General features: G+C 35.9%; 1 protein-coding gene and 1 pseudogene across 1 annotated transcript; both read right to left on the reverse strand.

Annotated features, from left to right (window-relative positions):
• Window positions 1–949: 949 nt before the first annotated feature.
• On the reverse strand, window positions 950–3535 carry LOC112009255 (protein PECTIC ARABINOGALACTAN SYNTHESIS-RELATED-like; annotated as a pseudogene).
• A 7425-nt stretch (window positions 3536–10960) lies between these two features.
• LOC112020008 (pentatricopeptide repeat-containing protein At3g49240, mitochondrial-like) lies at window positions 10961–12282 on the reverse strand. Its single transcript, XM_065778543.1, has one exon. The coding sequence runs from the start codon at window positions 12146–12148 to the stop codon at window positions 10961–10963; it is 1188 nt and encodes a 395-aa protein (XP_065634615.1). The 5' UTR covers window positions 12149–12282.
• Between the last annotated feature and the right edge of the window lie 516 nt (window positions 12283–12798).

Raw genomic sequence — 12798 nt, forward strand, 5'->3', positions numbered from 1 at the left:
TACCCCACTGCACAGACACCACAAGAAGTGCTAGAACCACTAGGTTATCCCTCTAAACCCTAGTGGTTGATCTTTAAATATATCCAAGTTACACGCCTGTCTATTACACGACTTCATAATTAGGAAATGGCATCAATAGTAACATGCTAAATTGTTAATATTCCTATATTACTACTACAATTTTCTTGGTCTCTTTACACAATATGCCATGGATTCCCTTTAATCAAACCAACCATTTCTTGGCTTCTTGCAACTCCATGAATACCTTTATAGCCTCCTCAGGCTCGTTCTAATCAAATCCACCATGCAGAACCTTTTTTTCCTCCCCAATATTGACTCTCAAATAAAGCAATTGCCTTTCAAGCCGAAGGAGCAATTATTTCCACAGCTCTTCGATGACTTGGAATCTACAAAAGGATTGGGTCTTGCATTTTACACTTTCGTACCATTTGCTGATGATAATCACGGTTGATTGCACGGCTATACTAGGCAATGTATATACTATCAGAATAACATTGATGTGGTGGCCAAAACCTTTCTAATGCTGAAGTTAGAAAATAAAGGATGATGGAGCTTTGATAACAGATGTGCCTTGGATAAGAATCCTACGATTGGCATTTTATTGTTTTTTTCCTGTACTCTTGAGTTTACTGAGCTGTAGAGTAGCAACACTGTTATGGCTTTAACCCTTCCTAGCCTGTACAGGCGCATTCCACTATGTATGATTTTGCCGGTCTACCCTCTATACTATACTCACCAACAAAGCTACAAGAACTAACAACGGATGTGAACTTGTAAAGAAATCAAAGCACCACAATCACCAACAAATAATCCCGTCAAACCTCCTCTAAGATTCAAGTCCTTATTTCTGAACAAGTTGCTTTTTGTAAAACTTGGACTAGTACAATCTGGAGATGACGAATCTGGAGGAAAAATGCAAGAAAGCTCAAGAGCTGAATTAGCAAGCTGCTTTGGATTGTCTGTGCATTTTCACTTGCAAGTGTTACATTAGTAAAAGACATCTGTTGCACTAAACTTAAAATTTACACGATTTCAAATGATACATTAGAAATTATCCAGTGCTTTTGTACCAAAAACTGGTAAAAAAAATGATACAACGTTCTGAAGTCAAAACTGCCACATCTCTTAAAAGAGGATATAACCATCGATCTTACAATGAGAACCCCCAAAAGATTCTTTTAAAACTTCTCTACTGCAGGCCACTGTACCTCCAATGCATATCGTAAGTCTCCCACCTCAAAACTGTATTAGCCACTCTGTGCAGATTTTTCTTTAGGGGTGGGACAAGTCTTCAATTTTCGATTGAGAATGTTTAGGTTATTGGAGATACTCCAAATAAATCTCAGTGAGAAACATTCGTGTATATAAATCCTTGTGGTCAGGGCTTTACACATGCAAGGAGTCAGGGGGTTCTCCCAGAGGTCATAGTTAGGAAAGGTCTCTTCCGGCAATCCAGTCCGAGGTCTCCAAAAGATTTAGACATAAGCCCCTTGTCTGGTTTTATAGATTTTTTACTGTGACCCATGTACCTGCGTGCCCCAATTATCAGTTTAGCAGAGTTGCCACCATGGGTCATCACAAATACATCAGACTTCAAGCAGACCAAGAAGTCTAGGGCTGCTAAGCTTGTAACATGCTTCCCGAAACCAGCCAACTCCTCCTTAGTCGCCAACTCCTCTTCTGTAACTTGTCCTAAACACTCAAAATGAACAATGAATTAAGAAAAGGAAAAAAAAAATGGACAATTTAAAAATCTTCCCTCACTCAACCCAATCAATTTCTTACCAAGCCAACAGAAACAAAAAGTTGTTTAGCTACCATGACATATAATTTCTTAGAAGTTCTCAACTTTTAAATTCTTCATGATCCAAGACTTATTGCATATGTGATACTTTCAAAGTTTTTTTTTTTTTTTTTTTCTCCCTAAATGCCATCCATGAGAGGGGGAAGAGAGGGAATGAAGAGTGGGGTGAGGGAATTACTCCAAACAACTGCTACTTTACCAGGTTTGGGAACATGTTCCTGAGGGCCGCCATTCTGTTATGTCCACCGTAGACCTACCCCGAAGCTACATAAATTTGAGTTTCCTTAGGATAGTCCATTGCCCGGAGAAGCACAGCCACTTCTGCAGGCTCAAGAGGACATCGTCCTTCCTTCCGCTTCCGCAGGGCCAATTGCCAGAGATGGGAACCATTCTGCATATCAAATCACCACAAGATGAGAAACATTTGGTAAATTGTTTCTATTAACTTCTCTCCCAGAAGCCAATCAAAGTGTCATCATTCCAGGTCACCTTATAACGTCTAGGCCATTCCTTCTTTCTATATTCTGCCATTTTGGCTTTCTCCTCCCTTGTTCCCATGAAATCACAGAATGATAGGCCTACCATCCCTTTTCAAACTGAAGATGAAGAGCCCTATTATTTAAGGTAAATTGTTAGTACAGTTGGGTACTAGCAAGACCCAGAATATTGTTCAGAAACCTTCACAACCAATTTCACATACATGAAAGGATTTGAACTGCCTGTACGGTTTCTCATCCTTGATGCCAGTGAATCAGCCATCTGCTCAATCTCAGGAAGAAATTTCAGAGCATGATAATTCACCCTGCACCTTAGCCTGTTGATTTCTTGAGGAACATTGTCATACCTGAACCCAGATCATTGCATGTGACAATCATTACATTTTTTTGGATAAATCCAGAACTGCGACTGTAGTAAAACATAGACAAAAAACACTCATGACTTACCCAAGCCAATTGACAAAAGGTTTAAGTGCCATTATCTTCTTCTCCTTGATTCGGGGTAGTACATTATCAATGTAAAATTGTGCTGGTGCATACTTAGGAATGTTTTTTACTGTCTGTCTATATAACATAACACAATTTTGCAATCAAAATAAGCAATTGGCATAAATTAAACATCAAGATAACATTTAGTTCATTCATAAATGTTGACCTTATGATTCATAAGGTCAATCCAGGCATTTTGTATTCAGTAAAACCTTAAATAAACTATCTTGAAGTCCTATGTGAAAAAGTTTTCAATTCCCTCTACGGTCACTAGCAAAAGCAACAACAGTTTCAAATTTATCTTTCAATTAGTACAAAAATCCAAATGAACAATTTCATCCAAAGATATAAATTATAAATTTAGTGCAAAAACATTTTTGACTGATAACCATATTTTGTCAGGCATAAAAGATCAAAGAAAACAATTTATAAATCCTGCAGAGGAAGAATATATGTTTTATTTGGGTTATTGTATTTGTTAATGGCTCTAAACCAGAATCATAGAAAGCAATCAAACCATATACTTGTGAAAAGCTCTGATTTGTCAGTAAACCAATCAGGGATATCACGGACGATTCACACATCATGCTTCAGGTAGTCAATGAAATGATCTACATCAAAGATGTCTTCAAATTTCCTGCAGAAGTTTAAAAAGAAAAGTAAAGATAGGTGTTCCTGAAAAAACACATTACCATGCAGTGCTCAATGACGCGATGGTATCCATTGACCAATTGTTTTTTAGGTGGGAATTTGCTCAATTTAGCTCTGAGAGACAATACTAATGATCAAAATAGAACAATGGCAATAAAAGAAACTATTTGGATATGATGATTGGCAGAACTTCATAATATCAATAAAGGGATTTTTTTTTTTGATAAGTAATATCGTTAAAGGTTAGCCAATTGAAATCAAATTATAAGTGGAGCTCCTCTAGAAGATGCATTGAAATTTCATATGGTAAAATTTCTTTTGAGTTACATAAAATTCAAGTGAAGACTATGATCTGTACTGAGTGAATGAATTAAAAGTCTCACAGAATTAAGCAATTTAATCTTCCAACGCACTCATCTGTGAAGTTCTAAAGATGTGATGGTGGAACAGGTGGTTGTGGCAGTATAATGGCCAGTGAGAGTGGTTGTGGTGGGTGCAATGGAAACAGTTCTGCTGGGGGGTTTATTTTAAAGGCTTTAGAGAGAGAGAAAAAAAAAAAAAAAAAAAACACTGGCACTGCCGCACTAATCATATTGAAAGCAGAAGGCAGCATTTGGTAGTGGTGTTCGTGTATATAATTGTGATGGTAGTCTGACTGGCAGCCATGAGGGCTATAGATGATGGTGGTGTAAGTTCTACTGGAGTAGGAAATTTAACTGCTGGTGTGGTGATAGCAGTTGTAGGTATCCTTGGAGTGGTGAGGATAATAGAGGTGCATTTGTCATGTAGTTAACTGGAAATAAATGAACTACGTCCTAGTGAGGAATCAAAGGAGTAGGAACCCTTGAATTCAAACATGGAACCAGGAGTTCCCTTTGATTCCAAAAAGAATTGCTTAAACACAGTTGTTATTTTCTACCAAAAATGGAAGAAATGGAATTTGGGGACTGAATTATATTTTAGATCAAGAATTCCTCTCCATCCAGCTATGCAAGAGACTCAAATAGATATTTATTTTAATTTCGCTTTATTAAATTTTGCTAACCGTGTGTTTGGTCAATGGTATTTTAATTTTAGGTCATAGTATTTAATTAGGTATTAGTCTTGTAATTTCTAGAAGCAAGGTTATTTTGTAATGACACAATTAGGGTTTCTTACACCAAGTAGAATTAGGGTTCAATATTCCAATGTAAGCAAAGTATATAGGAAGAACTGCAATCAGGGTTGCCTGAATCGCCTCTCAAGTTCCATTCTCATCGCTGAGTGACAACCCGTCATGAGAACCAGCCAGGTCATACAGGGCCATTACTGTCATGTCATCACTTGAGAGGCTGACACTTGCAGATATTTGAACAGAGCCTTTGAAAACCCATATTGGTAGAACACAACCAGAACGATGCAACAGAAAAGTTAAAAAGCGGGAAAATAAAGGATAGGAACCGAGGAGTCAACCCCTAGGCCTACTTGAAGCCAGCACCAAGCATAAAAAACCACTAGAGTCACCACCAAGCTATGGGACAATTTAAATAGAGACTTTATTCATCAAAATAATCTCCCTTTGATAGGAGTACCTACTTTGCATATGTAGGAATACTAAACTATAATTCTAAATGGCTTGTTGAAGTAAAAATACTAATAACTAATTAAATACTAGGACCTAAAAATAAAATACAATTGACCAAAAATACAAATGACTTGCAAAATTGAATAATACTAAATTGAAATATATATCCATTTGAGTCTCTCACATCAAAAGCAATTAAATTTATTAGCTGTTTTGGGAAAGGTTTTAAATACTACACGATTACAGCATAATTTCTTAAGATTTTTTTGTCTATGAATGAGAAAAAGATAACTCTTGAGAGGCAAAATGATACATATGCATCATTTTAGTCTGACAGATTTCTCACAAGGTTTTCTAAAATGTTAAACTTCAAAAAACTTAAAGATAAAATAGTAAAGTCTGAAACATAGAAGCAAGGGATTTCCAAGAATATATGGCGACATAGATAATGATATCGGCCAAAGTACAGATCAGGGTTTGTAGAGAGTCAATGTTAAGACTACACTTGGTGTTTTCTTTACTTTATTGAAAAAGATATATTTCTTGCTATTGTCAGAGGTGTAATCCTGATAAACGTGATATTACAATCGCAAAAGTTCTCTAATGACAAAATCATTGTTCGCTTTTTTTACCATATAAAAGAAAAAATTTGAAGCAGAAATTTTTAAGTTTCAATTCTCATGACATATATCAGAAACAGGGACCATTACTATCAGGATTATACACTCCAATTATTTATTTATACTTATTATGTGACTAGGTGACACAAACCAAATCCTCCAAAATGCACACAACCACAAATGACATGAAACGAGAGCACTAACCCAATGGTTGACGATCGAGAAAGCGGAAATCAGGCCAGCGAGGACGAGATCGAAGAGCCAGCAAAGCGAGATCCTGGAGTGGTAGGGATAAACCCTAGAATCGTCGCCGAAGAAGGGGCACCAGGAATGGAAATTATACCAAGAAAACGGACGGACTGAAATCCAGCTCTCTCTCTCTCTCTCTCTCACTCTCTGTGTAAAAAATAGAGGAAGTTAATCAGTCCGGGTAGTTTATTCATCAAAATCGCCTCGAGCATTGTTTTAATTACATACTTTCTTCTTCTTCTTCTTTTTTAATGGAAAATTTAATTACATACTTAATAGCAAATTTTTTTAACTTAAAAAAAAAAAAAAAATAGCAATTTTTTTAACGGAATTATATAGTAATCTAATTATACAGCTTGAGACCGGTTTAGGTTATGGGTCAGATGTCTCTTATCCTAACCCATGTTTTGAAAAGCAACCCGGAAACTCATATCGACTTCTTTCGTTGAAACAAAGAAAACTAAAGGCCCTAATTTGTTCGAAAATGAACTCAGTGGTGAGGCAGGCATGGAGGCTATTGAGAGGGCCGAGTCAGAGTGGGAGCATCGACTCAGTGAGTTGGGGAGGGAACCATTATCAGACTCAGCACTTGAATGATTACAATAAAATACTTGCTAATTTGCAAAACTTGGAAGTTGATATTAGCAGTGAGGATAAAGCTCTCTTGTTGTCGAATTCATTGCTTGATACTTATGATCATCTAATTACAAAATTGCTGTATGGAAAAGATGAGATTAAGTTTGATGATGTGTCCAATGCTTTGACTAATAATGGGTATCGTAAGAAAGATAAGCAAGCTCAAAGGGACATAATGATTGAGGCTTTGATTGTTAAGGGCATGTCTAATGATAAGAAACTCGAGAAAGATAAGTGTGCCTATTGTCGCAAAAAGGAGCATTAGAAGAAAGATTGTCCTCTATTGCAAAACAAGGACAAGAAGAATTCTAATGCAAATGTAGCACATGATAGTGATGAGGATTTTGATTTTCTATTGACTAGTTCATCATTTGTTTGCCATTCAAATGAGTGGGTTTTGGATTCAACTTGCACCTTCCATATGTGTCCCAAGAAGGAATGGTTTTAATGGATTACATTAACCAATGAGAATGCTTAGAGAGTATAAAAAAGAATTAGGTCAATTTATTTGTGTCCCACTGTAGTGGAGGAAAGGACAAAAAAGGCTAGAGGGAATACATTAGATCATTGTTTATATATATATTGCTATTCCTTTACCCCCAAACAATGGCACAATCTCCCTTCATCATCTTTATCCATAAATGCGATTACTTGTAAAGCAAAATACACCTATGGGACTCTGTTCCTAAGCCCCAACCATACAAGGAGACTCCATTAAAAGTACTTTGAAATGTGGTGGATAATTATCATACATTTATGGTCAGGTTGAAGTTGTTGCTTTGTCTACTTAAGAAGAAGAAGAACAAGTGCAATTTATAGTGCAGAAGTGCAATTTAAAGAGTAGGTACTATTTTGTTTTAATGCCTTTTATTTTGTAGAAGTGCTAGTGCAAGTCAACATCAGCATATTTGTTTGTGTGAAGCAACAACTTGCGAAAATTAATTGCAGTACGCATTGGACTCTTATTATTTTATTTTAAGGAAATTAGACTTTTATTATGAATGATCTTTTATCCGTCCACAATGTGCTCACTGCTCACGGATTTTATATGAATAAAGTGGCACAACTTGTGCCACAACTCGCCCACGCGTGAGTTGTGAGTGGTAGAGAGGTGATGGTGAGTCTATATGAGGTTACTTCTCTACCACTCATAACTTGCCACGTGGGCAAGTTGTGGCACGAGTTGTGCCACTTTATGTGACACTAGCATAGCTCATTTTATATGATCCAACCACAAAATTTTGACCCTTGTTTTCTACATTTGTTTTTAAGTGCTTTGGATTAATTTTTTGTACTTGTCTTTTTCTATGCTAGGATGTGCTGTTTATGTCAACTAGCTTGCAACCACATGGATACACTTAAAGATATATAATAAGATGCATAATATAATTCATATATATATAATTTAAATACTATTAATAGTCATTTTTATATTTTGTTAACTCTTTAAAAAAATTTGTAAGGATATTATTAGGTATAAAATGTAAATTGTCTGTGTTTTTTTAAAAATTATTATGAAGCTTTTTATTTATTTATTTATTTATTTTTACGGTTCATTTATTTTAGACTCTTTGGTTTTTGTACTTAATAACTCACTTGGATAAATATTTATGATGTAGTCCCACATTTGATTCTAAAATTAAGAAATAAAACTCTTTAAAAATAAATCATTTAGGATACATGGCGCAAAATTGAAACTCTAATTTGAGTTTTTCTCAGCTTTACCTATTATTATTATTATTATTATTATTATTATTATTATTATTATTATTATTATATAGATATAGATGAGAGTGATACAATAATTGATGAAACTCTCTTTCAAAATTCAATCAACCAGAGTTTTGTTGTTTGTTTGCATCTTGTTGTTGTGGCAAGAATAAGAATTATAACATGCTTAATAAAGAATATTATGTCATGAAATACCCACACTCTCTCTTTTACATAAGAAGGGAAAACTCTCACAAATACATAGAATTACATGTACATTAGAAGTAAACAAATACATCATCAACCATTTGGTAGTCCGGGGAAAAAAATAGAGGTAGTTAATCAGTCCAGGTAGTTTATTCATCAAAATCAAGTGACTAGTGTTATGAATGTGAAAAACTATTAGAAGAATGATTTTGCAGTAGGTACTGTAGGTCGTTTTATGTTAAAGGTAGTTTTACATGAGTTAAAATTAATTTTAAACCAGTTCTAAATAGAGGGACACTAAACAAAATATTAGAGTGGATTTGAAATATAAATTGGAGCTCTCTCAGTGAGAGTTACATTGATATCCTCACTTCAACACCTCAAGCTCCAGGACCATGGTGTCGGGTTTGATCTCTCTCTCTCTCATACAAACACACATGTAACACACAAATTCAACTATCTTTAAGCAAAAGGGATTAATTACACTGATGGGTTTTTTTTTTTTTTTCTTCCAGAACTATGACTATCTGGTCTGCTTCTTTTGAATTACCATCAGATTGATTGCTTTCAGAAACTGTCGTAGAGCTATTGGTCCCTTCAATTTTCAAGCTTTGTACACTCACGCCGTCTCCAGTAGTCGAAACATCCACTGTTAAATTATGAGCACGAGCTGAATCAGGTACAGTCACTGTTCCATTCTGCTTGGAAGAATCAGAAGTGTCTGTACCTGTTACTGCTGTGTCATGGCATTCAGTACTTCAGTTGAGTTATTGCCTACATTGGTACTCAGCAGTGATGTGTTGTTGATTGCTTCAGGGTGATATTGGCACATGCACAGAAGGGTTAGAATAATTAACGGCACAGAAGGGTTTGTCACTAGTACAAACAAAAGGCAAAATGAAGGATGAAATTTGTGTGTTCAAATTAATCCTATTGGATATACGTGTAAATTGCAAAGAAAAGAAATCCACAGAGTCTTCAAAAGAACAAACAGAAATCACATACACACAGTATACATGTAATTAAAAAAAAAAAAAAGATGAAAGACTAACAAATGTAAAAGAGAATGCGATGAGTAAGTATGCCAATCCTTATCTGTAAAGAGAGAGATTTGGAGCCTCCAGAAATATATCCAAAAAAAAAAATCCCTATTTACTATTGAAAATCCCTATACATTTGGGATGAGAATGCCCTTTTTTGTCCTTCTGTAAAGAGAGAGATATTTGGAGCAGCCAATGTCAAATTTGTTTTCAAAAAAAAAAAAAAAAAAAAATTCTAAAATAATGTCAACATACCAGCAAATACATCTACATCAAAAAAACTTCTGTAAAGAGAGAGATATTTGGAGCAGCCAATGTCAAATTTGTTTTCAAAAAAAAAAAAAAAAAAAAATTCTAAAATAATGTCAACATACCAGCAAATACATCTACATCAAAAAAAATCCGTGTAACCTCCAGAAGCCTCAACATCACTTCACTTCCTCTCAGAATTTATACATTTTAACTTCAGCATTCCTGTTTGTTTCCAACAATCCCACCTCTTCGTGATTCTCTAAACTATAAGAAAACAATACCATATCTTGACCTCTCACATAGATGATCCCTACATCTTCATCAAAAAATAAGGGGTTGCCTCTAGAAATTTCTGTTATTGCACACAATTTCTTCAAAATAGATTGGCTGTCCTGCCCCTGGAAACGCCAAAGATGCAATTCAGAATCCAACCATCTGTATAAAAGTAACCTTGACTTTGATTCTAACAAATGCATTCCCTCAGGTATTCTGAAAAGCGTCAACACATCATTATCAACATCATACTCCATTTGAAGAGAACTCCAAAAGGAGTAAAATTTCCGTTGCCAAAAAACCCCATCCTTGTTGCAGTCATCCCACTTAAATTCTTTTTCTTTCATCAAATAAGAATTTCTTATATAAACTACCCTCTCTTCCCACTCATGGCATCCTGAGTTGAATAGCACGAATCTGGTAGTTGACTCGACTACGTTTGTGTGCTTGAACAATTGGACCAATAGCAGAAACTGTTTGTGTCCTGTTACTCCAAATTTTGGATAAGGACCAGCTTTGGGATGAAATGGGACCTTCCATTGAAATCCTTCCAGAGGATCAGTAACCAGAAACTCCTTCTTTAGGTCATAGTAATTCTCCCTGAACAGAATACATCCCCTGGAGCAGTTAATGAAGGACAAACGTGTAGTATCAGATAATACCTTCACACACTCTCTACCCTCCTTTTCAACCTTCCAAATCATAAATCTTTCTCTAATGCCACCAGCATGTCTCATCACCAGAAAGCCCATATCTGTTGTCACTGGTGAGTCTTTATGAATTTTCTCAACAAATAATGCCCACCTGTGTGAAGCAGCAGAAAATTTCAATCGACTAGCTAGCCCACAGTTGCTAACAATGTCTTCAACAATAGGTCAGGTACATATTTTCCTTTATTCATTTTAGAACCTGTCCAAATAACAAAAAATCAATGAAATTTAAGTCATTTAATCAAAGGATAATGCTTGTATAGCTACTTTGCCAAACAAAGAAGGTAGGCAGATAAATTCCTTTTTTTTTTTTTTTTTTCCTGAACAGAAAGTTAAAATATAGCATGTCACAGAGAAAACTAAAAAACCAAACGATGATATCATTTTTTTGCCTCTACATACAAAAGTTTGCAAAGAAGCAACGGTGGCTCTTGCACTTCTCATGGCAGCTTCTGCTGCTTCAGCCTCCTTAGCCTTAGCTTCAGCCTTCTGCCTTTCCTTTTCGTCTATAAGCTTCCCCAAATCCTCTTCCCTTCCTTCTTTCCTCAACTCCCCTTTTACAAACTCCTGCAACTCCTCAGTTAATTCAACCCCATCATCATCCAACATCGTATCAACCACATTAAGCACCTCATCCAACTTCCCAACCTCACTCAACGCCTTCATTATAAACTCATAACTCGCAACATCCATCTTGAGCTTCTTCACCATCAGATCAAAAAACGACTTGGCATCATCCACCTTCCCTACTTTAACCAACCCATCAACCAACTTATTATAAACCCCCAAGTTCGGCCTCAGCCCTGACTCAACCATCTTTCTACAATACCCAGCTGCATCATCCACCCTATCTGCCTTAAAACAAGCATCCATCAATAACACAAACATAAACTCATCCAGGTTCACCCCCTTCTCACTCATCTCCCCATATACCTCCTCGGCTTCACCCAACATCCCATTATCACACAACTGCTCGATCAAATTATTGAACGACAAAGTATCCGGACTACACCTATACTCTCCCATCTTCCTAAAAACCCCAATTGCATCCTTAAACCTCCCTTGCACGCAATACCCATCCACCATCACATTAAAACTCACCAAATTCACCGTCAAACACCACGGGGGCCTATTCTCCTCAATCATCTTATTGAACAACCTCAACCCCAACTCGAACTTCCCATTTTTATTCAAAGCATCCAATGACGAATTAAACTCGACAACACTCATCTTCACCTTTGAACCCTCCCCAACAGCCTCCTCATAAAACTGCATAGCCTCCTTCTCCATCCCTTTCATGAAATACCCTTTGACCAAAGCCCCATACAGAACCCCATTCTCCACAAACCCACCAAGCTTCTCCTTCAACTCATCGAAAAGCCCGAAAACACCATCCAAATCCCCACTCCTCACACACCCATTCATCAAATAGCTAGTAAGTTTGGCCAATTCAAAAAATCTCTTCAAATACTTCCCACCCAAATAAAGAAATCATACATTCTTCAATTAAAAACCCTAATTTCAAGGACTTGAAATGAAACAACCACATTACCAATGAACCCAAAACCTATATTGTAACTCAAAGAAACAAACAGAACCACCCAAGTTCTGAAACAGCTTTCAAGATTCACACTTTGCAATTATATAGGCCAAAAAATTTCTACCTAATCTAACAAGCAACAATGTATATGCATATTTATAAGCAATTCCAAATGTTAAAGCCGAAAAAACAAACCCTGTCAGGAATAGGTGTGCCTTGTTTAATTTCAAGGACTTGAAATGAAACAACCACATTACCCATGAACCCAAAACCTATATTGTATCTCAAAGAAACAAACAGAACCACCCAAGTTCTGAAACAGCTTTCAAGATATTTAATTTCAAACACTTTACAAAAAATGTCTACCTAATCAAACAAGCAACAATGTATATGCATATTTATAAGCAATTCCAAAAGTTAAAGCCAAAAAAACAAACCTGTTTTCTGGGGAAAATCTTTGAACCCGTTTTCTTGAGTTGAATCGGTTTGTTTGTTTGTTTTTTTTTTTTTTTTTTTTTTTTTTTTTTTTTGGATT

Source organism: Quercus suber, unplaced genomic scaffold, assembly GCF_002906115.3.
Source record: "Quercus suber isolate HL8 unplaced genomic scaffold, Cork oak 2.0 scaffold_186, whole genome shotgun sequence".
In the NCBI taxonomy this organism is placed as follows: Eukaryota; Viridiplantae; Streptophyta; class Magnoliopsida; order Fagales; family Fagaceae; genus Quercus; species Quercus suber.